The 22,612-nt window shown below is 52.4% G+C and overlaps 2 protein-coding genes across 5 annotated transcripts; both read left to right on the top strand.

The window, feature by feature from the left end:
* Nucleotides 1-794: 794 nt before the first annotated feature.
* Nucleotides 795-11,789, top strand: RNPS1 (RNA binding protein with serine rich domain 1). Of its 4 annotated transcripts, none has more exons than XM_029219585.1 (9): nucleotides 918-986; nucleotides 3,978-4,165; nucleotides 4,395-4,550; nucleotides 5,209-5,400; nucleotides 5,590-5,692; nucleotides 5,999-6,152; nucleotides 8,628-8,769; nucleotides 9,370-10,356; nucleotides 11,675-11,789. In XM_029219585.1, the coding sequence occupies exons 2-8, from the start codon at nucleotides 4,095-4,097 to the stop codon at nucleotides 9,467-9,469; spliced, it is 918 nt and encodes a 305-aa protein (XP_029075418.1). In that variant the 5' UTR covers nucleotides 918-986; nucleotides 3,978-4,094; the 3' UTR covers nucleotides 9,470-10,356; nucleotides 11,675-11,789. The 4 variants fall into 4 exon arrangements, with proteins under 4 accessions (XP_029075421.1, XP_029075418.1, XP_029075420.1 ...); XM_029219587.1 differs by lacking the exon at nucleotides 918-986 and adding an exon at nucleotides 1,159-1,378; XM_029219588.1 differs by lacking the exon at nucleotides 3,978-4,165 and having other exon boundaries at nucleotides 795-986.
* ECI1 (enoyl-CoA delta isomerase 1) lies at nucleotides 11,389-22,610 on the top strand. Its single transcript, XM_029219590.1, has 7 exons — nucleotides 11,389-11,580; nucleotides 11,675-11,788; nucleotides 14,467-14,594; nucleotides 18,143-18,289; nucleotides 19,096-19,217; nucleotides 19,329-19,507; nucleotides 20,880-22,610. The coding sequence occupies exons 1-7, from the start codon at nucleotides 11,529-11,531 to the stop codon at nucleotides 21,044-21,046; spliced, it is 909 nt and encodes a 302-aa protein (XP_029075423.1). The 5' UTR covers nucleotides 11,389-11,528; the 3' UTR covers nucleotides 21,047-22,610.
* The last annotated feature ends 2 nt before the right edge of the window (nucleotides 22,611-22,612 follow it).

Genomic DNA, 22,612 nt, shown 5'->3' with positions numbered 1-22,612 from the left:
CTCCTGCCTGGTCCTGGGCCTCTAACCCTCACCCTCCTGCCTTCGCCAGAAGGCTCTGACAGTGCCTCCCCGCCTGCACCGACCACCGGCCAGGGGATGACGCCATGGCGCTGTATATTGCACATCTTCCCCGTTCTGTCCAACGCTAAACTCCACCTTCCTAGCCTCGGCTTCTTCCAGCGAGCCTCCGCGCATTCGCACCAGCTGTTCCCTCTGCCGGGCGCGCCCTTCCACTCGGGTCTCAGCTGCAGTGACACCTCCTCGGAAGCGCCTCCCTTTCTGCACATTATCTTCTACCCTGCAGTTTGCTGCCCGTGCGTTCTGGCTGCACAACCCAGTCTTGCCGACCAGGCCGAATTCCGCTGGCGCAGAAGCTGAGTCTACACGGTAACCCCTCACACCACTAGTGGTAATCGCAAGAACCCATCCCCGCAATGGGCCCGGCCCGCTGAGCCGCCTCTGCCATGCGGGTCCCCACGGCCTGCCGCCAAAGGCCGCAGCACCTACACACCCCTCCCCTAACCCCGCCGCCCGGCCTCTCCCAGCGCGAAGCTGCGGGCTCTGGAGCCAAGCGCCTTGGCCTGCCGGGAGGCACGCCGCGAGCCCGGTGCGCACGCGCACGGATAGGGGCGGGGCCGCGGCCCCCTTAACCCGCTCCGCGCCGGCCCGCGAGCTGCCCACACAAAAGTCCTCCCTGCCCCAGAGAGCTGCCAGCTTGCCGACCCCATGAGGGGGTGCAGCTAGCCCGGGGCAGCCCCAGTCGCCCCTCCAGAGAGGGAGACAGAGTATAAGCGCCCCGACGCGTCTCTCCCCAAAAAGGCCTTGGCCCTTTAACCCTCTCCTCGCTCGCAGTCATTGGCTGAGGCGGTCTACGTCATCGCTGCGCGCCGGACGAGGGTGCCTTCCCGCTCCCTAATCCTGACGCCAGAGCGGCGCCCGCCTCAGAAGCTGAGGAGAGCGAGCGGAGGTCGTGGCGGCGGGAAGATGTAAGTAGGGGGAATCCGACCCCATCCAAGCTTCAGGGGCCGCCCGCCAGGCTCGGCGGGGCGCATCGTGGAGCCGGCCTGCTCCCCGGCCACGCGGTGACAACGGCGGCCTAGCGGCGCGGCACAGGGTTTGAGAATAAAGAGTGTGGCGCGGGGCGGGCTGAGTGGGAGGCGCCGAGGCCGCGGCCCGGAAGTGGTCGGGGCCGCGGCGGGCGGAAGGGCGCCCTCGCTTCGTCCGCTCTGCGGCGGGCCCAGTGAGGCCCCCGGAATTCGGAGCAGCCGGGAACTCGGCCTCCGCCCGCGGGGCCTTCTCGCCGGGCTGGAGACCCAGGCCCGCAACGCCGGGCCCTACCCTGGAAGTGTTCGCGGCCCGGCGCCTGGACTGGGGAGTTGTGAGTGAACGCGGACGGTGGGCGGCGAGATCGCGTGTGGGGCCGGTGCCGGTGGGTGCGGAGTTGCTTTGTGGGATGTCCTGGGTGACCGACTGACCCTCCCTTCGAAGCCGTTAATTCAAACATCGACTCCACGAACGTTTGCCGGGTTCCTGTGTGCCGTTCTCGGTGCTAGTCCTTGGGGATAGGCCCCTAACGTCTTGGAGCTCAGTTTGACGGGTAACCCCAGAAGGGAGGATACGGGAAGGTTTAAAATCGATGGAGGAGAGGCATGGCTTTTTCTCTTTGTTATTTCGTATGAATTGTGCCTAAAATGTACTTTTAAATGGGGAAGGTGCTCTGAAGATGTGAGCTGAAACGCCATCTACTCGAGATTTAACTAATTGTTCTCTCCTCTCTCTGGCTGTTGGACGCGCACCTTTCCGGAGGATGGGGGAGGTAATCAAGGTCCTGTGCTGTTACCTGAACTTGTGTAAACAGAGAACCTCAACCTTTGCTTTCTAGTACTCAGGCCACGCCCAGCAAAGCGTTCACTTACTCTGTGGTTCTTAATTTTTTAGTGTTTTAAGAATAACCGGTGGTGCTTGTTTTCACAAAGTACATTAGGGCAGATGTTTAGGACGGCGGTGGGGTCCAGGAATCTGCATTCTGGGCCAATTGAACAATAAGGTAGCCATTGGCCACACGTGGCTGTTGAGTACTTGAAATATACCTAGTTCAAATTGAGGTGTTTCAAAGACTTGGTACGGGGAGGTGTAGATGTTTTATTAATGAATTTGTATACTGATTGGTGAAAAGATAATACTTGGTGTGTAGCATGTCAAATAAATATATTACTAATAGTTAACTTTATCTGTTAACCAAGATTTTTTGTAATGCAGCTACTAGAAAATTTTAGAGTACTCTTGTAGCTGGCACTCTTTCTATTGGACAGTGCTGCTCTTGGTGACCCTAATAGGGGCAGTCCAGGGACCCCTGTTGAGCATTCAGAGACTGTGTGTGACTTTAGAGTCAAGAGTTTATGTGGGAGAAGAGCCTCCAGAGCCTCTCTTCTAACATTAGCTAACGTTTATTGAGCCTTAACTAGGTGCCAAATTAACTCCTTTATGGGTTAATTTGGTTTATGTCCCTGATAACTATGAGGTGTAGGAACTGTCTGTGTCACTGTACTGCTGATGAGAACTTGAGGCTCAGAAAGGTTAAGTGATTTGTCCAAGGTCACACAACAGAGCTTTGAATCAAACCCAGGCAGGCTGACTCCAGACTCTTAACCATTGAATTATACTCACTGATTGTCCAAGGACACTAACCTTGTCCAATGTTGCCTGCTGGGTGTCTATAGTACCTTATTATTTTAAGACAAAACATCTTAAAAAATTTTATAGTCCTGGAAAAGAGCAGCAAAAGTGACATTCTGTTTTGTGCTTTCACTTGCATGTCCAAAGCTGGGTACTCTTTTCTTCAGTCAGAATGTTTATCTAGCATTTTGGCAGCACTATTCACGTGGAAACAGGATCCCGATTGGTGTGCTGTGTCCAAGTTACTTACAGGAAGGTGAGTTAGAGGTAGTTGAGGCTGACATCCCGAGATCTTTGCTTGCAACTCAAGCAGATTGTACAAAACCTCACTGGAAATACTAAAGACAACAGTCCCGAGGAAACAGGGCACATAATTAATTGTTTGTTCTTGAGTAATATTTACTAATGCTCGTTCACTGAGTACATGGCAGTCCAGGCACTTGGCTAAACCCTTACATGTGGTAACTCATCCAATTCCAATGTCTACTTTTTTCCCTCCAACATTTTATTTTTGAAAAAATGTGAACATACAGAAAAGCTGAAAAAATTTTGTGCAGTGAATAGCCACGTCACCACCACCTAGATTCTACATGATACATTTCTGTTAACATTTGCTTTATTTATATCTAGCCACCCATCAATCTTATTTTTTCTTGCATTTCAAAGTAAGTTGCAGACTGGTATACTTCCCCCCAACACTTTCATATGCATATCATTAACATTAGTCAGTGTTTACAATAACTACTCTTTAACAGCTTATTTTACTGCTTTTTAAATGTTCATGGGGAACGTTTCATTTGTTTGTGTTTGGGTATTAAATGTTTTGATGCCGGTACCAGTCACTTTTGAAATGGTTTTTGCTTCCAGTCACATCATATATTCAATGTATCCTACAAAGATTACAGCAATGAAACAAGAAATCTAATCCTATCAGTTGGGTTTTTCTCTGTTCTGCATGCAAATGTGGTGCTGTAGTATTTCTAAAGGACTGTGGAGGGCTCATCATCAAACTTAAGAATGAAAAACGGGTATTGTACCGCCTGTAAAATAACAGGACACCACCATCCACACCGTTCCTTAAGAAAAAGACAAGCTGAGGTGACGGTTCTACCTGTGCCTCCTGTGGGGGCGGGATTTCCCCCCCTGAGGAAACAGTGCTGGTCCCCCGTGTGTTCCTGGCTTTGTGGATGCTTGCTGCTTACTGTGTTCCTTGCTGCCTTCTCCTGTGCTCAGCTTTTGACTGCAAAGTAGATATGTTGCCTTGCCAATTTACTCTGTAAATCCTTTTATCTTGTTATTAGGCTGCACTTTGGCGTAAATTGCAATCGATTAGGGATCGTTTCTCAGACTCAAGTTAGAAGTGAGAGTTCAGATAAGTGAGGCCGCCATTGCTGCTTTGAACACCTCAGAAGGGGAGAATGGATTTATCAGGAGTGAAAAAGAAGAGCTTGCTAGGAGTCAAAGAAAATAATAAAAAGTCCAGCACTAGGTAATCCTTCTGTTAGATTTTTCTAGTGCTACTTTGGGGGTGCTCATTGCTAGGGACCCTCAGAAAGGGGAAAATTGGAAATGTCTTGAATTTTACAGTGAAAGTGTCCTAAGCCACAGATATTTTGCCCTGTGATTGCCTGGGATTTGTGTAGCCCTTTGGGGTTGTGCTGTTGTTTCAGGGTTCAGTTAAAGGGGCATGTAATCTCATACTCTTTCTCACTATCCAGGGCTCCTTCTCCTACCAAACGCAAAGACCGCTCTGATGAGAAGTCCAAGGATCGCTCTAAAGATAAGGGGGCCACCAAGGAGTCAAGCGAGAAGGATCGTGGCAGGGATAAAACTCGAAAGAGACGCAGCGCTTCCAGTGGTAGCAGCAGCACCAGGTGGGGCTGACGGGTTAGAGCATTGCCAGGGCCTCGCGTCCATAGCCATGTCCCTCTTCCTTCCCAAAGAGCCTGCAGAGTGCTCTGTCTTCTTATAAGGGAACACACTCAGATTTTTAATAGAGACTCTAATTTACGGCAAACTGGTTGGGTTTGCTCTGATTATATACAGAGGATGGTGTTGGGATTCTTTCTTTTCTGGAGATGTTAAGGAATGGGACATCTTGGGGTATGCTTTTCTGTCAAGTGCTTTTGATTTGGAGTTGTGCTTGGATTGCCCTAGCCTGGAGCTTCCTTTTCCTTCTGTTGAAAACCAGCCTGTGTTAGTCAGTAGCTGCCTTCCAAGCTGAGTTGGTGGCTCTGACTTGCCAGGCTCCTCCTTTACCTCCCAGTAGGCAAGGCTTCTGTGTAGGTTGGAAGCAGCTCATTCTTTCTTCCCTATCACTGCACAACATGTATGCTGTTTTCTGTCCCTACCAAGGGCTTTGGCTTAGGGCAGGGATCGGAGGAGGTCAGTGTTTGCCCCGCTGGGGAAAGCAGTGGGGTTTGAAAATACGAGGCCAGCGGTTCATCTTGGGAGCATGTGCAGGCTTGTCTGTTCAGTGAAGAAATGCTGCTCCCACCACTTGTCTGTGACCCCCTCCCTCTTGCCCCTCAGGTCTCGGTCCAGCTCTACCTCCAGCTCAGGCTCCAGCACCAGCACAGGCTCCAGCAGCGGATCCAGCTCATCTTCAGCATCAAGCCGCTCAGGAAGTTCCAGCACATCCCGCAGCTCCAGCTCCAGCAGCTCCTCTGGCTCACCGAGTCCTTCTCGGCGCAGACATGACAACAGGCGGCGTTCCCGCTCGAAGTGAGCTCCCTTCCAGCACCACTTCTCCACCCGGGAGTAATTGGCTTGAGAGCTCTCCCCCAAAACCTGTGAATTACCTGGGGACCTAAATTAACAAACCGGGGGCTGTAAAGTTACCGTAGTTATTATAAAAATAGACCAAAAAAGGAGTTTTACTGTCTTAATAGGATTTTTTGTTTTTTCAATCAGATCCAAACCACCCAAAAGAGATGAAAAGGAAAGGAAAAGGCGGAGCCCTTCCCCTAAACCCACCAAAGTGCACATTGGAAGGCTCACCAGGAATGTGACCAAGGTGAGGAATCCTGTTTCTGTCCAGTGGACAGTGGGGTGTGTCTCTTTTGCAAATTTTCAAAGTGGAAAGCTGGAGAAGCAAGCCTCTGCCAGAAGGTGAACTTAGAATGTAGCATTTCGGAGGGCTGACTTGGTGGTGCATGACCAAGTAGAGCACTGGTTAATTCATTTTAATGGAATATATTATACGTATGTGTTTAGGAGATTTACCCCCAGGTGCCAAGGTTGTAGTCATTGTGTAGTGGGTTCTCTGACTCTTACACAAGTGATTAGTGGGTGAGCATTAGTGACCCTTCTTTCTCCCTAGGATCATATCATGGAGATATTCTCCACCTATGGGAAAATTAAAATGATTGACATGCCTGTAGAAAGGATGCACCCCCATCTGTCTAAAGGCTATGCATATGTGGAGTTTGAGAATCCAGATGAGGCCGAGAAGGCGCTGAAGCACATGGATGGAGGTGAGTTAAGCCCTGCCAGCTCCGCTCTGAACCCCTGTTTCTTTGTCCCCTGTCCACGACCGGCTACCCACCACGCATAGTGTGTTTAAAACCAACTTTCAACCTGGCTGCATGTAAGAATCTCCCTGGGGCTCTTTCAAGATTCCAGTTCTTACTCAGTGGGCGTGTGTTTACCAAAAACATGTTTTGTGGAGCATGGTTCTTGAAAAAAAATTCATCAAATATGAATATCAATCAAAGTTTAAGGATCAAATGAACAGTTCCCCCCCCCAAGGAGTATATTATGAATATAACGAAGCATCATTTTTATATGGAAATGTTTTCTTTAATCCTCTCTGAGTCATTCTCTCTCTCTCTCTCTCTCTCTCTCTCTCTCTCTCTCTCTCTCTCTCTCTTTTTTCTTTGGCTGCATTGGGTCTTCGTTGCTGTGCACGGGCTTCTCATTGCGTTGGCTTCTCTTGTTGCGGAGCACGGGCTCAGTAGTGGTGACTCGCAGACTCTGGAGCGCAGGCTCAGTAGTTGTGGCGCATGGGCTTAGTTGCTCTGCGGCATGTGGGATCTTCCTGGACCAAGGCTCAAACCCATGTCCCCTGCATTGGCAGGCGGATTCTTAACCACTGCGCCACTAGGGAAGTCCTGAATCATTTTCTCTTTTGCTAACATTTCAGCATTTTTAGGATAACTTCGCTGAATTCACAAATTTTACCCATTTCCCATAGCCACTTTTTATTGGGTAGAATGATTTGTCAACCTTTGAACGCTTGTTAATAGCTTCAATTTCCTGCATTTGAAGGAAAATGGGATTTGTCTGTGCCCCAGCTCACTGCTGCTGTACTCTAGGCAGCTGGAGCTGAGCCGGGACTGCCCACAGCACTGTGTGGGCTGCCAGGCCAAGTGGGAAGGAGATTCTGAACCCCTTACAATCTTGGCATCCTTGGAGGCCCTCTTATACATTTGATAAATAGCCTCACAGGTCTTTGGCCCTTGAGCTCTGGTAGAGTTTGTATACTACAAAATTTTCCTTGGTACTGAGGTACAACTCTTTCAATCTACTTAAATCCCTCTGGAGTGTTTTATGAGTTAAGCATAAACTATGATCCATCCCTCTGCACACTTCAGCTCTTGGCTTTGTTGAGTCACACCTTTGTTTTAGAGACTGTTGATCTTGTGTATTTGATAGAGTCTGAGTACTTGCTAAAAATTTGGGAGACTTGGGCACGTTCAGGATGTGTGTGATTATAAATATTCCACGTTTTCTTAAGATTCTGGTAGGACTTTGCTGTGTGTATTGTGCTGTGCACCACTGAATGGAACAGCTCCACACTGTCTCCAGAAAGAAAGTGGGGGGGGGGGCTTTGCCTTTACTGGTAGCTAGCCAGAGGACGACTTTGCCTCTGTTGTTACATAGTCAGTGCCTGTGAAATCCCTGACTTGGACTGGCTTTTGGCCATAGGCCAGGGCCACCTTAAGCCGTGTTTACTTAAATTGAGCCTTTCAAGTATGTTGCGAACATAGGTCCAAATTCCTGAGTCACCTTAATACCTCAGAAGTTCCCTTGAAAGTAGGAGCTGAGAAGATAGAAGACCCTCCACCCTTTGGGGGTACATGGGCTGTGCTTGGTCCCCTGAGCAGTCCCTGGACTGGATCCGGGTGCCTTATCCCCTGGGATTCTTGGGTCTGTGCCTCAGTGTCCTTTGCTCTTTTCTTTCCCTGAGGTCCTGCAGTTTCCTTGTTTCTCCATTCTGAGCTGCCTCCCCTTGCCATTCTACGATTTCATTCACACGTGGTTTTAGTACTTGCTGCACGTGGACTCACCTCCCTGAGGCACTTTTTTCAAACTCTTTAGACAGACTTGACAACTCCTGAACATCCTTTCATTTTGTTCCCCACCCCAGAAGTCCCTTCTTCCTCTCAGGCCCCACCTCTCAGGAGATCACAGATCATCCAAAACCCTGGTGCTGATCATCCTTCACCCCACCCCTGGGCTTGCTCACCTGATCCATCACCAAGCTCCGGTGATTATACCTCCCTGTTATCCCTTGAGTTCTTATGTTTCACCCCCATCTCAGTCCTGCCAAAGCCCCCTGCCAGGTCTCCTCACTGCAGTGCCCCCTTCACATTGCTCTTAAGAAGGAAGTTCAAGTGCAACACCACCTTCCAGCTCAGGGCGGGAGCATAGCTCTTCCCCTCACTTAGCAAATTCCAGGCTGTTCTTTAGGTGTTGACTTGGATGGTGCTTCCCGTGGAAGGCTATCCCAATGCACTAAGATTAGGTTCCCTGCTTCCTGGTAGTTTTCTTTATGAAACCTCCAATAACAGTAATTATGAGGTTCTTTCTGTGACCAGAGTAGTTTGTCTTTGTCCCCCCAGGCTCCTCTCTGTCTCACTCACCATGGTATGCCCATAGCTGGCATTGGGCCTGGCCCAGGGTAGGTGCTTGTTAGATATTTTGTGACTTTATCCTTTTTTCAACAGGACAAATCGATGGCCAGGAGATCACTGCTACTGCTGTGCTGGCCCCCTGGCCTCGGCCACCCCCCAGGCGATTCAGCCCTCCCAGGAGAATGCTGCCACCACCTCCCATGTGGCGCAGGTCACCCCCACGGATGAGGAGAAGGTGAATCACTTCGGGGTCTCACAGGGGACTGATTAGGGACAGTTTCCGTTTATCATATTTACAAACATAAAGTTAGGATGATGACTTTGGGACTTAGTCCAGCCCTGCCTGTCCCCTGTGCCTCATGATGGGGGTGGGAAAGCAGCATTGGCATAGGCAGCCTTCAGAGCTCATCGTGTTCTTTCCAGCTGGGGAAAGGAAGAGCTGCCTGATTGAGGGACCCTCGGGAGGTGTGGCCCCTCCCCTCCCTCCATGAGAAAACCGGAAGGGTCGGAGGAGTAGGGGAGAGGCTAACAACACCCTTGGCAGAGGCCAGTGTCAGGCCGTCCTCTGCTAGTGGTGTCAAGCTGCACTTTGCACAGCCCTCGAAGAAGAGGAGAGTGCCTGGGGTCATGCCTTTGGTCTCCAGAACATTTGTCTGTCTCCCAAGGGTTCTGCGTCAGTGACATCCAAAGGGAGCTGTCCTGACTGGAGTGTTGGAGTGTGAAGCTGTATAGAATTGTTCCCGAAAGAAGGCAGCTTTACCCCTGTGATTCCAGATGCAGAGCTGCTCCTGGGGCATGGGTTTCGTGTCTGATGTGGTTTCTCCTCTTCCCACAGGTCACGTTCCCCTCGGCGCAGGTCCCCCGTGCGCCGGCGATCCCGCTCCCCTGGCCGCCGCCGCCACAGGAGCCGCTCCAGCTCCAACTCCTCCCGATAAGCAGGGCCACCGAAGCTCTGCCCTGTGACTTGTATACCATCCAACTTACTTTTGTCACTTTTCTAGCAGAAGGAGGATTGGTAGGAAAGAAATCCCTCACTCGGGCAGGCTTCGAAGGTGAAGGCAGTAATTGCTACATTTCCCCTGGCGGCAGAGTTCCGGCTGCAGGAGTGTTGTTGGTTTGGGGTCGTGCTTATGATGATGCCCTCCGGTTTTCTGGCTAGAAAGCTTCCACATTTCTAGTTCCTGAGAGTCAGTTTAGTGGCAAAGCCAGCAGGGATGAGCAGGGGGCTCCAGGTGGTGGTACAGCCCCAGCCTGGGAGCATGTTTTCCCATTCCACAGATGACGTGGGGTCCATCTGGTGGGCTGGTCGTGCCCTAACCTGTTGGCCTGCAGGGTCCCACAGGAAAGGGTGTGCTTTTACGCAGCTGCCATTCCTGTTAGCCTGGCCCTGCTCCCCTGCTTGAGTCCTCTTCTGACCTCTAGGGCCAAATACCCAAAATGGTTCTTTTCACGTGTACTCATGTGCGTGCACACACACACACAGACAAACCCACGTCTCCCTTTCTCTCTGAAACTGGTAAGTTGAGAGCCAGCTCTGTCCGGTCATCACAGAACCCCCCGTTGTGTTGGTATTCATGGTGGTCGTGCAGGTTACTTTGGCAACGTGTACATTGCTTTTTTGGCTTTTATTGTACAGTCAGTACTATACATTTTCTGTTTTTAGTTTTGTAACTTTGTAGCATTTTAGATAATATTGTGTTTGTACTTTGTTGTGTAGAGAAAAGAATTGTGTTGAATAAACCTAGGATTAGAGTGCAGCTCGAGTGTTGGGTTCGCTGCCTCCTTCCTGTCCCTTGGCCCCAAAGGCAGCTTCAGTTGTGAGGTAATTAAACATGATTGTCTAAAAAATGTTTTGGTTTCATTCCCAAAGTCACAGCTCCAAAACCTCTCAACCAGAAAAACACTGGAAGTGTTTATGAGTGTTGGGCTGCTCCTTGGCTAGACACATTTTAGAAAGAGGTGTTTTTTGTTTTTCTTTTTTGGCCACGCCATACAGCATGCAGGATATTAGTTCCCTAATCAGGGATCAAACCTCCGCCCCCTGCACTGGGAGTGCTGAGTCTTTAACCACTGGACCACCAGGGAAGTCCCAGAAAGAGGTGTTTTATCACCTTTATATTACAGGAGCTTTGAATTCTGCCTGACCAGAAATGTGGATTTCATTTGCTGCTGCTATTTTAGGTGGCCATGGAAAAACTATTTTCCACCTCAAAAACTGGTTTGTTCCACAAGGAACAATTGAAAACACTTAAGATGTTACAAAAACAAGTCTCAGTTGCCCCCCCCCCCGTACTTGACCCTTGGCCCTTACTGTGTCCAGTGTTCAAACTGAATGGTCAGAACAGTGTTCAGGCAGGATCAAGTAAATACAAACACGAGATGTCTCCTTCCCCTTCCTTGTGGGGAGCGCTGCAGTCCCACAGTGGTGTGAGGGCACCTCACCCCTTGGGGAAGGTGAAGGGTCAGTTCTTAGTCACCAGGCTATGCTGCCCCACGCCTGTGGCTAAACCACCAGCTGAGATTCCTGGTCCCCCCCACAGGCAGGAGGCGGAGTTCACACTGGCCCCCATCAGCACCCCCTCTAGCATCCTTTCCAGTGCCCACAGCTCTGCTAACGGCTCTGCGGGGCCGCAAGCTGCCGGGGTCCCCACAGTCCCTGACTACCACTCAGTTCACAACCCTCTCCGGGACTCGCACACTCCGTGACTTACGTGTGGTTCCGGGCCTGGGCGGCTCGAGCTTTGCGTGGTGGCGCAGCTGTGGGTCGTGGGGAGCACGGCGTCTGGCCTGTCCGGGCTTCCCTACCGGCGACCCTTCACCCCGCAGCCCCAGCGTCCTGCTCAGCTAAGCCCGAGGCTCCGCCCGCTCGGGCCTCCCACCGCGGCCTTGGCCGGGTGCAGCCCCCGCCTCCCGGAGGAGAGGCCTAGGCCCTGGGGGCGGGGCGGGCGGCAAGGCCACACCCCGGTGCCGCGACCCCGACCCAGTGCGGTCAAGATGGCGCTGGCGGCAGGAACGAGCGTCTTGTTGCGTGCCCTGCTCCGCCCGTGTGCGTGACCGGGGGTGGCGGCCGGGTTGGGCAGGGGCCTGGGGAGGGGGGCAGGGGCGCGGCAGGCTAACGGGCCTCGCGCTGCCCTCCGCAGGGGCCTTGCTCCGGGGCGCGACCATCCGGCGGACGGAGCCGACGGCCGGCAGCGGGGACAGCGCGCGGCGTTTCGGGACCCAGCGGGTGCTGGTGGAGCCGGACGCAGCCTCAGGTAAGCGCCCGGAGCGCGGTCTCCCGAGCGCCCGGCTGTGGGGAAAGAGGGGGGCGCTGGCAGCAGAGCGGGCTTCACTGGGCAGTGCGTTTGATCTCCCCCAGCTCCAGGCCCAGACCTGGAATCCAGACTCGGGAGAACGCTCGAATTTCTAAAGGCCACGGGATAAAGCCCAATTTTAAAGGCAGTTTCTGTTGAGTTCAAAGCTTAAGGGTCATCAGTCTAGGTGTTTTCGCCCCCCAGTTCATTATGAAGATAAAAATATTTCAGTTTTTCAAGTTTGGGGCATGTGCTCCTTAGCTGTTAAATTGGGAACTAAAATAATTGGAAGTATTTCAGAATAAAATATTTTAATTTTTCTTAATACTCCCAAGTGGCACAGAACCCAGCAGATATTTTTTTAATTAAAGCCAGGAGCCACAAGTGAAGTCACTCCTACCCACTCCCATCAGAACACCTCCTAAAAGTCTCCAAGGGGGATTTTAAAAAGATAGAAAAAGCACTTTTGAAAGAGAAACCAGTGCTTTCTCTACCAGAGGGCACTTCAGAGCTGGGTCCTGAGCAGGCTTGACATCGGAGACGTGCAGTGTCAGATTTTAGGACAAGCTGTCTCATGACCTCCCAGCTCCTGGCCTCAGCCTTTCAAGATGCCTCCCATCCCCAGGCCACTCTGGCTTGGCAGGGAGCCAAGCTCCTCCCCAAATGGGGCTACAGTCTCAGCCCCCCAGAGCCCCCCAGACACGCACAGGTTGTGCATCGCTGCCTGTGCCTGGACTGCTGTCAGGGCACCCACCGTGTTCCTTGGTTCAGTTCTCTAGTTTAGCTCCTCTCTGGGTTGGGGGCTGCCCGAGCCAGGTGATGAGGGGCTCAACTACGAGTCCAACAAAAACCTGAGTTTCTGAAAGGATCGTTTCTGTGACAGATTTGAATATATATCAGAACTTGAATAAAACACATTTTTAAAGTATTGAAGTAGGTAGTGATGGTTGCACAAGATAGTGAATATACTTAATACCACTTAATTGTACACTTAAAAATGGTTTGAATGGTAGACTTTCTTTTATGTAAACAAGTAAGAAAAAAATTATCAGTGAGACAATTTTTTACCAAAGTGCTTTCCCACCCCACCATGGAAGAACTCGCTAGCTTCACCGGCTTATTGTGGTAGAAGGTTGAGTTTGAGGTCAGAAAGCCAGGCTTGGTTCTGTCCTCACTGCCAGACCTGGGTAATCTTCAGGCATCTTGAGGCTTGGAGGAATTAATGGAATAAAAGTACTTTTTTAAATGTTTTCATTTGAGACTTCCCTGGTGACTCAGTGGTTAAGCATTTGCCTGCCAATGCTGGGGACACGGGTTCAATCCGTGGTCTGGGAAGATCCCACATGCTGTGGAGCAACTAAACCTGTGTGCCACAACTACTCTGAGCCTGTGCTCTAGAGCCCATGTGCCACAACTACTGAAGCCCATGTGCCTAGAGCCCATGCTCCGCAACAAGAGAAGCCACCGCAATGAGAAGCCCACACACACACCGCAACAAAGAGTAGCCCCTGCTCGCCACAACTAGAGAAGAGCCTGCGCACAGCAACAAAGACCCAATGCTGCCAAAAATAAAATAAATTTTAAAGAAAGAAACTTACCTCTGAAACAAGTTTGGGGAGCTCACTTCTGAAAGTTTTGATTGCTTCTTATTTTTACATGTACATACCTGTAGCCAGTTAATAATTACCTCTTCCTCATAAATCATAGGTCTCAAAAGAGTCTCCTTGCCTTCAGGACTTAATTCTCATTCCTAGAGAATGGTTTGTGTTGACTATCCAGAGATTTCCAAGGCCTTGACCAGGGAAATGTACCCTAAGTGAACGGTGGCATTTCTAAAGCCCTTGGGGTCTGCCCTTGGGCCAGGCAGTGAGAACAGATGGCCCCAGCCGGCCCAGGCCCGCAGCTGCACTGTCCACAAGGGCAGGCCCTGCCACTCCTGCTTTCCCTGCTGCTGGCAGTATAAATGAATAGATGGAGTGTTTAAGAACATCTGACCCCTGATATTCTTACCCTCAATCCTTAAACAAGCATGAACCAGAGGCCCCCACTGGCGTTCCTCCTTGCCCATCTGGTTTAGTGTTTGCTCACTTACTCAAGAAACTAAGGCCATTTCTTACTCCCCTGAGGATGTAGGACTTACATCTGGGAGAAAAAGATCAACAAAAATTTGTACATTAATGTTCACAGCAGTATTACAATGGCCAAAAGGTGGAACTAACCCAAGTGTCCATCAGCAGGTGAATGGATAAGCAAAACATGCTGTACACAGTTAACGGAACGTTATTTGATCTTAAGAAGGAATGAAGCACTGACACATGCTACTACATAAATGAACCTTGAAAACAGTAAATGAAGACAGACACAAAAGGTCACATATGATTCCACTTATATGAAATGTCCACAATTGGCAAATCCATAGGAACAGGAAGGAGATTACTGATTGCCAGGGGCTGGAACAGGAAGAATGGTAACTGCTGATGGGTACAGGGTTCCTTTTCTTATAAGGTATATGAATCTCACCTCAATTTAAAAAACCCAAAATCTGTGTAGCTTCCCATGGCCTGGTTGAGGGTGCAGGGTAGTTGGGGATATCTTTCCAATGTTGGGTATGAGTTTTGTCCTTTTCATTTTCAAACTAGGGGTCGCCGTGATGAAGTTCAAGAACCCCCCAGTGAACAGCCTCAGCCTAGAGCTGCTGACAGAGTTCATTATCAGCCTGGAGAAGCTGGAGAATGACAAGACCTTCCGAGGCGTCATCCTGACTTCGGTGGGTGCTCCTTAGCTCCCCCAAGGCCCCAAGTTCTCAGGTCGAAGTCCAGACTCGGGAGCCCTCCTACACACTTCACATGGTGGAGAAAACCCAGGCGGCTCAGGTGTGGGTGCCACCACAAAGGGCTTCCAGGGGTTGCAGTCCTGGGTGTGGGGGCTCGAGGGGGCCGTGCCATGGGCAGCTGGTTCTCCCGCAGGAGGCTGATCCTTAGTTCCCAGGCCATCTCCCAGGTCATGCGGTTGTGGAGCCAGACCTGGGGCAAGCCTCGGCCCTCCACGCCCAGGGCCAGGATGTAGGTGAGGGCAGGTGACGTTTCTGCAGGATACCCTTGAGGCCATTCGACCTCACGAAGGGTGGACCCTGTGCAAACTTGGCAACAGCTTCCTGGGGACCCACCCAGGCCGGCCCCAGTGACAGTGCCCATCCCAAAAGCTGTGCCCTCCATTCCCGTCTGGGCAGGTCCTAGAGTTGAGGTCTCAGAGGGCAGGCTTTTCCCTTCTGAATTCTCGAGGGGAATGGGAACGGCAGCATTTCCCCTACAAGCCAGCAAATGCTGGTAACAACAGGACTTTGTTGGGTCAGGAAGAGCACTGGGGTTGCCTTTCAAGTTAGAAGGAGCCACAGACAGCATGAGCATCCCCCAAAGCTAAGTGCCACGATACTAGAGACCAATGGGAACACCTTGGCCCTGCCGTCATTAAAGGTGCAGGAAGCAGACGGTCACAGCCTGCTTCCTGCACCTTTTAGGCCAAGGTTTGGAAGGTCCACTGTGGGCTCGCACCTACTTCCTTAAACCCTCAGGTTGTCCTGGGGTGGCCTGGAGTTGCAGCTCTGGAGAGCCTGGCTGCCTCTGACGAGGGGACCCATCACTGTGCTGGAGGCACGGACCAGCAGGGAACCCTCAGGGGCTGGCCTGATGCACGCACCCAGTGCGTCCCGTGAAGCTGGGGTTTGCAGAGCCAAGCCTTGCCCCATCCCATGGGAGTGAGATGACCTTATTGTTCCAAGGGTAGGACTGATACTGGGTGTAGATCATTTGAGGGAACTTTCTAACCTGCCTAGAGATGCTGAAATTGCCTAGGAACTTTTCACCCTGGATAATTCCTGAAAATACTCCATTTAAGGTGTCATTTCTTGGCCTGACGTTTTCTTTATTATGCTCTGAAAATGAGAGAATTGCGTGTCACCAGAGATAGGACCTTTAGAATGAAAGAGGGGAAGACCTGTCACTTGTCCAGGCCCCCAGCCCCTGTGCTCTGGGGACAGGGAGCCAGCATTTGTCCCTCCGGAGCCTGCGTTCTCCTTGTGACAGTGTCCTCCCCTCCAGCAATGTGTCTGCGCCTCGTGTTCTGTATCAAGTTCCTCCTGTGTACGTAGCACAAGGCCTGGCCCAAAGTGGGTCCTCAGCAAATGTTTTGGGAGGACTTGTGTTAGTTGGGGCCACCTTAACGAAGGACCACCAACGGGTAGCAGTGGGGCAGAACAACAGAAATGTATTCCCTCACAGTCTGGAGGCCACAGGTTCAAAATCAAGGTGTCAACAGGGCCAATCACATCTAGAGGCCATGGGGGAGAATCCTTTGCTTCTGCCAGCTTCGGGGGGCCCCTGGGTTCCTGTACTTGTCTCTACGTGGCCGTCTGCCCTGTCTCTGTGTCCAAATCCTCCTCAGAAGGACACCAGTCAAAGGATTTAGGACCCCCATACTCCGGTACGGCCTCATCTTAACTTGATCTCATCTGCAAAGACGCCATTTCTGAATAAGGTCACATTCTCGGGTACTGGGGTGAGGACTTGACCTTGTCTTCTTCGGTGACACAGTTTGGCCCACTACAGATACGTTGCTGAATCACAGAAATCACGGAAATAGGCCAACCCACATCCGTTTTCATCTGTCTGGCAGAGGCCATCCCCAGCTGGGATTAATGTGTTCGCTTCTCTCGCATCCAGAATAGAGTTCTTTGCCTTTGCTTCCCTCCAGCGCCAGGACTGTGGGCAAGTGCTGTCAGCCCCTTCCAGCTTCTGTGCTGAGAAAATGAATTGGGGAGGCAGTGAGGAGGGGGGAGCCAGGAGCTCGTGGTGGGAAGAGATTAAGGAGGAAGGCTGAAAAGCTGAATGTCAGTCCTGCCACATCTTCAGAGCAGGAGCAGCTCCATCCCCCTGCCGTCCCACCCCCCCACCCCCAACAGGCGCTGGCTCACGGGTCCCTGCTCAGGCCTGTGAGACAGCAGGACGTGGTGTACCGACCACCAGTCTTCCCATCCCTGTGGGGCCTTTTTAGTGACAGGAGTGGAACACGTTCCACGTAAACAAAAGGCCAGCCTGCTGGTATCAGTGCACACACAGGCACGTGTGTATATGAGAAACAAGGGGCCGCATCTATGCCCTGCACTGCAACTTGTTTTTGCCGCTTAATATAAGGATGTAGAGGACTTCGAGTGTGGCTGCCCCTCCTCACAGACACTGCAGGCAGGGGAGGGGGTTCGGACGTTGCTGCAGCAGCACATGGTGACCGCGGCCAGTGCTGGTTAGTGATCAGCAACCCCAGGTGCGGTGTTCTCGGGTGAGGGCTGGGGAGCTGCCCCTCCCCTGGCCTGCATTCTTGACAGAGCACCCAGAACCTGGTGCCCATGCCCAGAAGCACCTTCTGCCTTGGTCTGCACTCCCCACCCCCACTTCAGCGGTTGTGTTGGGGCCTGGGGCGTCCACACAGGACACACGTGCCTTACAGATCCTTCCCCAGGCTTATGTCTCACGTGTGACAGCCCAGGGCAGAGGTCTGTCTTCTTTTTTTTAAAAAAAGCTAACTGCGTGATGACCAGACTGCAGCCATGACATAAGTTGGTCCATCTTTTTTTTTTTTTTAAACAGAAACCATTTTATTTTATTTATTTACTTTTGGCTGCGTTGAGTCTTAGTTGCAGCACGCGGGATCTTTCATTGCGGTGCACGGGCTTAGTTGCCTGCGGCCTGTGGGATCTTAGTTCCCCCGACCAGGGATCGAACCCACATCCCCTGCACTGGAAGGCAGATTCTTAACCACTGGACCACCAGGGGATTCCCAAGGTCTGTCTTCTCGACTGCTCACCACTCCCTCCTTCCCTGGCCGGGTCCTGACAGCTCTTTCTGGCCTGCACCAGAGTCTGCAGTTTGCTTTTGGGGTACATCAGAATGTGTGTCCCCTCCGACTGTCAGGAGTCCTCCCCCGCCCCTGAGTTCCTCTGCCCGGGATGAGTACAGAGGTTTGCACAGAGTCCGGTGTGTTTATGTCCCTGGAGGAGCACCTGGCCCTGCTGCCTTTTCTTCCAGTTTGAAGCTGGAAAGGGAAGAATATCCCAGGATGCAGAAGGAACAGAGTCTAAGGGAGGTCCAGGCTGCCTCCCTGGAGCCCCCAGCTCTGGGCTCCTGGGGGCAGCATCCTGCTGCCCGAGCATGACCTCAGTTCCCCTGTCTCTTGAGCACCTGTGGTCTCCCTGGGCCCTGGGGCTGTGTTGGCACTGTGGGGCAGACTCTGACGGGGCCCCTGCCCACCCCCCCACCTCCCCAGGACTGCCCCAGGGTCTTCTCCGCAGGCCTGGACCTGACGGAGATGTGCGGGAAGAACCCGGCCCACTACGCCGAGTACTGGAAGGCGGTGCAGGAGCTGTGGCTGCGGCTGTACCTATCCAACCTGGTGCTGATCGCCGCCATCAATGTGAGTGTCCCCGCTCCCGAGGGGCCTCCATGGCTCACTGCGGGCCAGCCCTTAGGGTGGGGGTGGATGTGGCCCTGCCCTCAAAAAGCCCTCAGAGAGGCAGGGGGCAGTCGGGAGACCCTCAGGGGTGTACAGGTCAGCTTGCCATTACAGACCAGGTGAAGGGGGGGGCCTAGGGGTGGGGCTGGGGGGGACTTGCTCACTGAGGTGGGGGTGAGTGTGGGGGCAGAAACCAGGGCCCATGGTCGGCGTGGTCCAGCAGGAGGGTTATGAGGGTGGGGGCAAGTGGGGGATCAGATCTACATTTTGGGAATATCACTTTGGCCTAACCTAGGGAAGGCAGGGGTGGGGCTAAGGCCAGAGAGGTGCCAGGAGGGCCTGAGCTGGGTGGAGAGGAGGGATGGCCAGAGTCAGGAAGACTCCATGGGGTGTGGTGGCCGCTGACGGCCTCTGTTTGGGGCAGTGGATGTGTGAGATGAGGGCAGGGTGAGGTCGGGCCTCGGAGGACCTCCTACTGGAGGAGAGGAGAGGCCGCTTGCTGCCCTGACATGTGCGTGAGAAAAGAGGGGGTGTTATGGGCCTGAGCGCTGGCCACCCTGCCAGTGCCCGCGGCCTCAGGCTGATGGGCAAGCCGGAGCCCATTGTGCGCACACCCCCAGACAGTGTTGGTACAGCATCCTGGAGGCTGGAGGCACCCAAGAGCTCACGGCCACCTGAGGCCCTTCCTTGGGACCCTGGCTCTCTGGAAGATGACCGGAACCAGCCACAGCAGCACCCAGAGCCCGTTGGTCCTGCTTCCCCTGCAGGGAGCCTGCCCGGCCGGAGGCTGCCTTATCTCCCTCACCTGCGACTACCGGATCCTGGCTGACAACCCCAAGTACCTCATTGGGCTGAACGAGACCTTGCTGGGCATCGTCGCCCCCTTCTGGTAAGACCGGGGGCTGCACCCACACTCCACCAGACCCGGGGCTGAGCCCCCCACCCCCACCCCCATCCCCCAGGAGCCCTGAGCCCACCATGAGTGGGTGTATGCTTCCAGGTTCAAAGACACCCTTGTGAACACCATTGGGCACCGTGCCTCAGAGCAGGCCCTGCAGCTGGGGTTGCTCTTTCTGCCAGCAGAGGCCCTCCAGGTGGGCCTGGTGGACCAGGTGGTGCCTGAGGACCAGGTGCTGAGCACAGCGCTCTCGGTGATGGCCCGGTGGATGGCCATTCCAGGTGAGGGGCGTGGGGGGCAACAGCTGTGGGTACCGGTGGGCAAGTAGAGAGCCCCGTCCCCTCCCCAGCCTGGAGCTTCTGGTGAGACAGGAGGTTCTCAAGCAATTCACAAATGAGCCATTCACAATAGCAGACTGACCTAGTGTCTTGAGGCTGATGTAACAAATTACCACAAGAGGGGGAGTTGCGGGGCAGGGGGGTGCTTAAAACAAGGGAAATGCATTGTCCCTCAGTCTGGAGGCCAGAAGTCTAAAATCGGTGTGGGCAGGCCCTTGCTCCTGCCAGAGGCTCTGGGGGAGGCTCCTTCCTGCCTCTTTCAGTTTTGGGGGCTCCAGGCATCCTTGGCTGTGGCTGCGTCACTCCCATCCCTGCTGTGTCTTCACATGACCTTCTCCCACAGTGTGTCTCTATATCTCAGAGCTCCTTCTCCTTTTACGGACACCTGTCCCTGGATTTAGGGCCCACCCTGAATCCAAGATGATCTCAGTTACACCTGCAAAGACCTTTTTCCAAGTAAGGTCTCTTGCAGATACTTTTTTGGGGTCCACTGTTCAACCCACTACACAGACAACTGGAAACAGCTTGTGTGCCTGTGTATAGAAATAGGGCTGCTTGGGACTTCTCTGGTGGTCCAGTGGTTAAGACTGCCTGCTTCCACTGCAGGGAGTGCAGGTTCGATCCCTGGTCAGGGAACTAAGATCCCACGTGCAATGTGGCCAAAAAAAAAAAAAAAAAAAGAAAGAAATAGGGCTGCTTATATCAACTATGGTAGAAACCAGGGATCAGCAGGCTGTCTGTGAAGAGCCAGGGAGATTTTCGGCTTTGTTGGTCACATGGTCTCTGCCATAACGCCAGAGCAGGAGGGCGGACTTAGAGCACGTGAACTAACAAGCGTGTCTGTGTTCCAATAAAACCAGGCCACCGAATTCTGAATTTCATGTAATTTTCACGTATCACAAAATATTACCCTTTTAAAATTTTTTCCATCTATATAAAAATGTAAATACCATTCTTGGCTCTTGAGCTCTGGGGGGCCAGGTTTGCCGATGCCTGACACAGACAAATGCCTGAATACCGTGCAGCCATTAATTATGTTGTAAAAGAGTATGTAGTGACATGGAAAATATTGCCGACAATATAGTTGAGGGAAAATAACAGGTTAAAAAGGCAACTTTCACAATATCATCCGTATGATTTTAAAGGAAATCGATGGACAGTAGGGAACAGGTGGCTTTCATTTTCTTCTCTTTGCTCACTTGAATTTTCTAAGTTTTCTACCGGAGTTTCAGTTGGAACTCTCTTGGAAAGCTTGGGAATACCACTGTCCCAGAGCAGAGCATGGGTTTTCACAGGTGGGACCCATCTTCTTTAGATCACGCTCGACAGCTGACCAAGAACATGATGCGAAAGACCACGGTAGATCGCCTGGTGAAGCAGCGCGACGCGGACATCCAGAACTTTGTCAGTTTCATCTCCAGAGACTCCATCCAGAAGTCCCTGCAGATGTACTTAGAAAAGCTCAAACAAAAGAAAGGCTAAGGGCTGGGCTGCCCATGCAGGGTTTTTAGCCGTTTGCACCCTTCTGGGGGCCCTATGGTTCCAAGGGATTTAAAGAAGGTGTTTTCCAATTTAAAAGTACTTTTAGCTCTTTGTTTTGCTCATCTCCCTAAAAGGCCTGTTCCTTGTAGCCATAGTCCTAAGGCCTGTTACCACTCACGAGTACCCTTTGTGCCTGGCAGGTGCGCAGATGGGCACAGCTGGCAAGCAGTGTCTTGATTTGGGAATCATAAACTGGTAGATGGCACCCTTCTGGACCTCAGCGATGTCACTGTTGAGTGTCTCCTCTCCCAGAGCAGAATAAAGTCCTTGAGTTTCCCATCCCTGGCTGGTGGGATGCCTGACTGCTGGAGGCATAAGGCCAGGTAGTTGTGGGCCCTGGCAAGCCACACAAGAAAAGGAAAAGGGAAAAGCCCTTGGGCTGCCATGGTTTTTTGTTTGGATGGAAAGCCTGTATAAATTTCAGAGAAATTGGGTGACTTGGAGAGGGAGGAGGGAGGCATTTTACATTACAGGTGTCCTAAATCTGACTTTAGAAAGATCTAACAATTGTTCAGATTCTTGAAACAAAGGTTTTTCCCTCCCATACAATTCAGGCCAGTTAAATCCTGCCAAAGGTGAGACGCTTCGAAAACCAGAAACCTCATCGGGCCCCTGTCATTTACACTGTGTACCCCAGTTCTGCTTGTTCCCAATCCTCAGGTGATGGGTTTACTCAGGTTGCAGGCCACTGTCCTCCCTGCTGAGTCCTTGCCCAGCCCAGGGCTCCTGAGGAAGAAGCTACCAGGAAGGCACCTTTGAAGGGGCTGTACCACCGTGAGCTGTTCAGGTTCTGTGGACAGGACCTTAACCCAACCTGCCTGCTCACCAGTGAGGAGGCTCTCCACATGTCCCAGCGCCGCCAGCCGGCTGGTTGCAGGGGGCCAGCCTTCTTGACTCCCCCCCCGCCAACTGCAGTGCTGGGTAGGAAAGGACCCTCATACACAAGTGCCTGTGAGTGGCCTGCAGGCCTGGGAACCGGGGCCATAGGAGGAACACTGAAGACTGGGAGGTTGGCCTCGCACATCCACCCTACCTGTGTGAGCACTTACCCCCAGCTGCACTCAGTACAGGTGCTTGAAAGCATTTAGTTTGCACAAAGAAAGAGGGAGCTTCAGCCAGTGAGCACAGGAGCTGCCTTCTGGAGCCAACCTGGTCTGGAGGTGGTCAGTTCCCAGCAGGATGTGGAATGGGCAGGCCAGGCTGTCCCTGTCTCCTAAATGGGTTGGGACCGGGGACCTGCTTGGCTGCAAGACGAAGGTTTGTGCCCCAGAAGAGCTGAGTCCTAAGAAAGGACATGAAGGTGTCGGAGCCAACACGTGTGTGTGGTCCTGGCTGAGTGTTCGCTGTTTATTGAGCTCAGCTGTGTGCCCAGTGCTCTACGAGGTGCTTCTCACAACCTTATGAGGTAGTGGTGGCAGCCCATTTCAAGATGGGGAAACAGGCTCGGAGTAGTCCCATCACTTGTCCAGGCCCAGCTGACCCTACCCTGCAGCCCTGTGGGGCTTC

The sequence above is a fragment of the Monodon monoceros genome, unplaced genomic scaffold (genome assembly GCF_005190385.1).
Source record: "Monodon monoceros isolate NGI ecotype Baffin Bay Population unplaced genomic scaffold, NGI_Narwhal_1 Super_Scaffold_13, whole genome shotgun sequence".
In the NCBI taxonomy this organism is placed as follows: Eukaryota; Metazoa; Chordata; class Mammalia; order Artiodactyla; family Monodontidae; genus Monodon; species Monodon monoceros.
The sequence above is the reverse complement of the archived record's forward strand: the minus strand, read 5'-3'. Positions and strand labels throughout refer to the sequence as shown.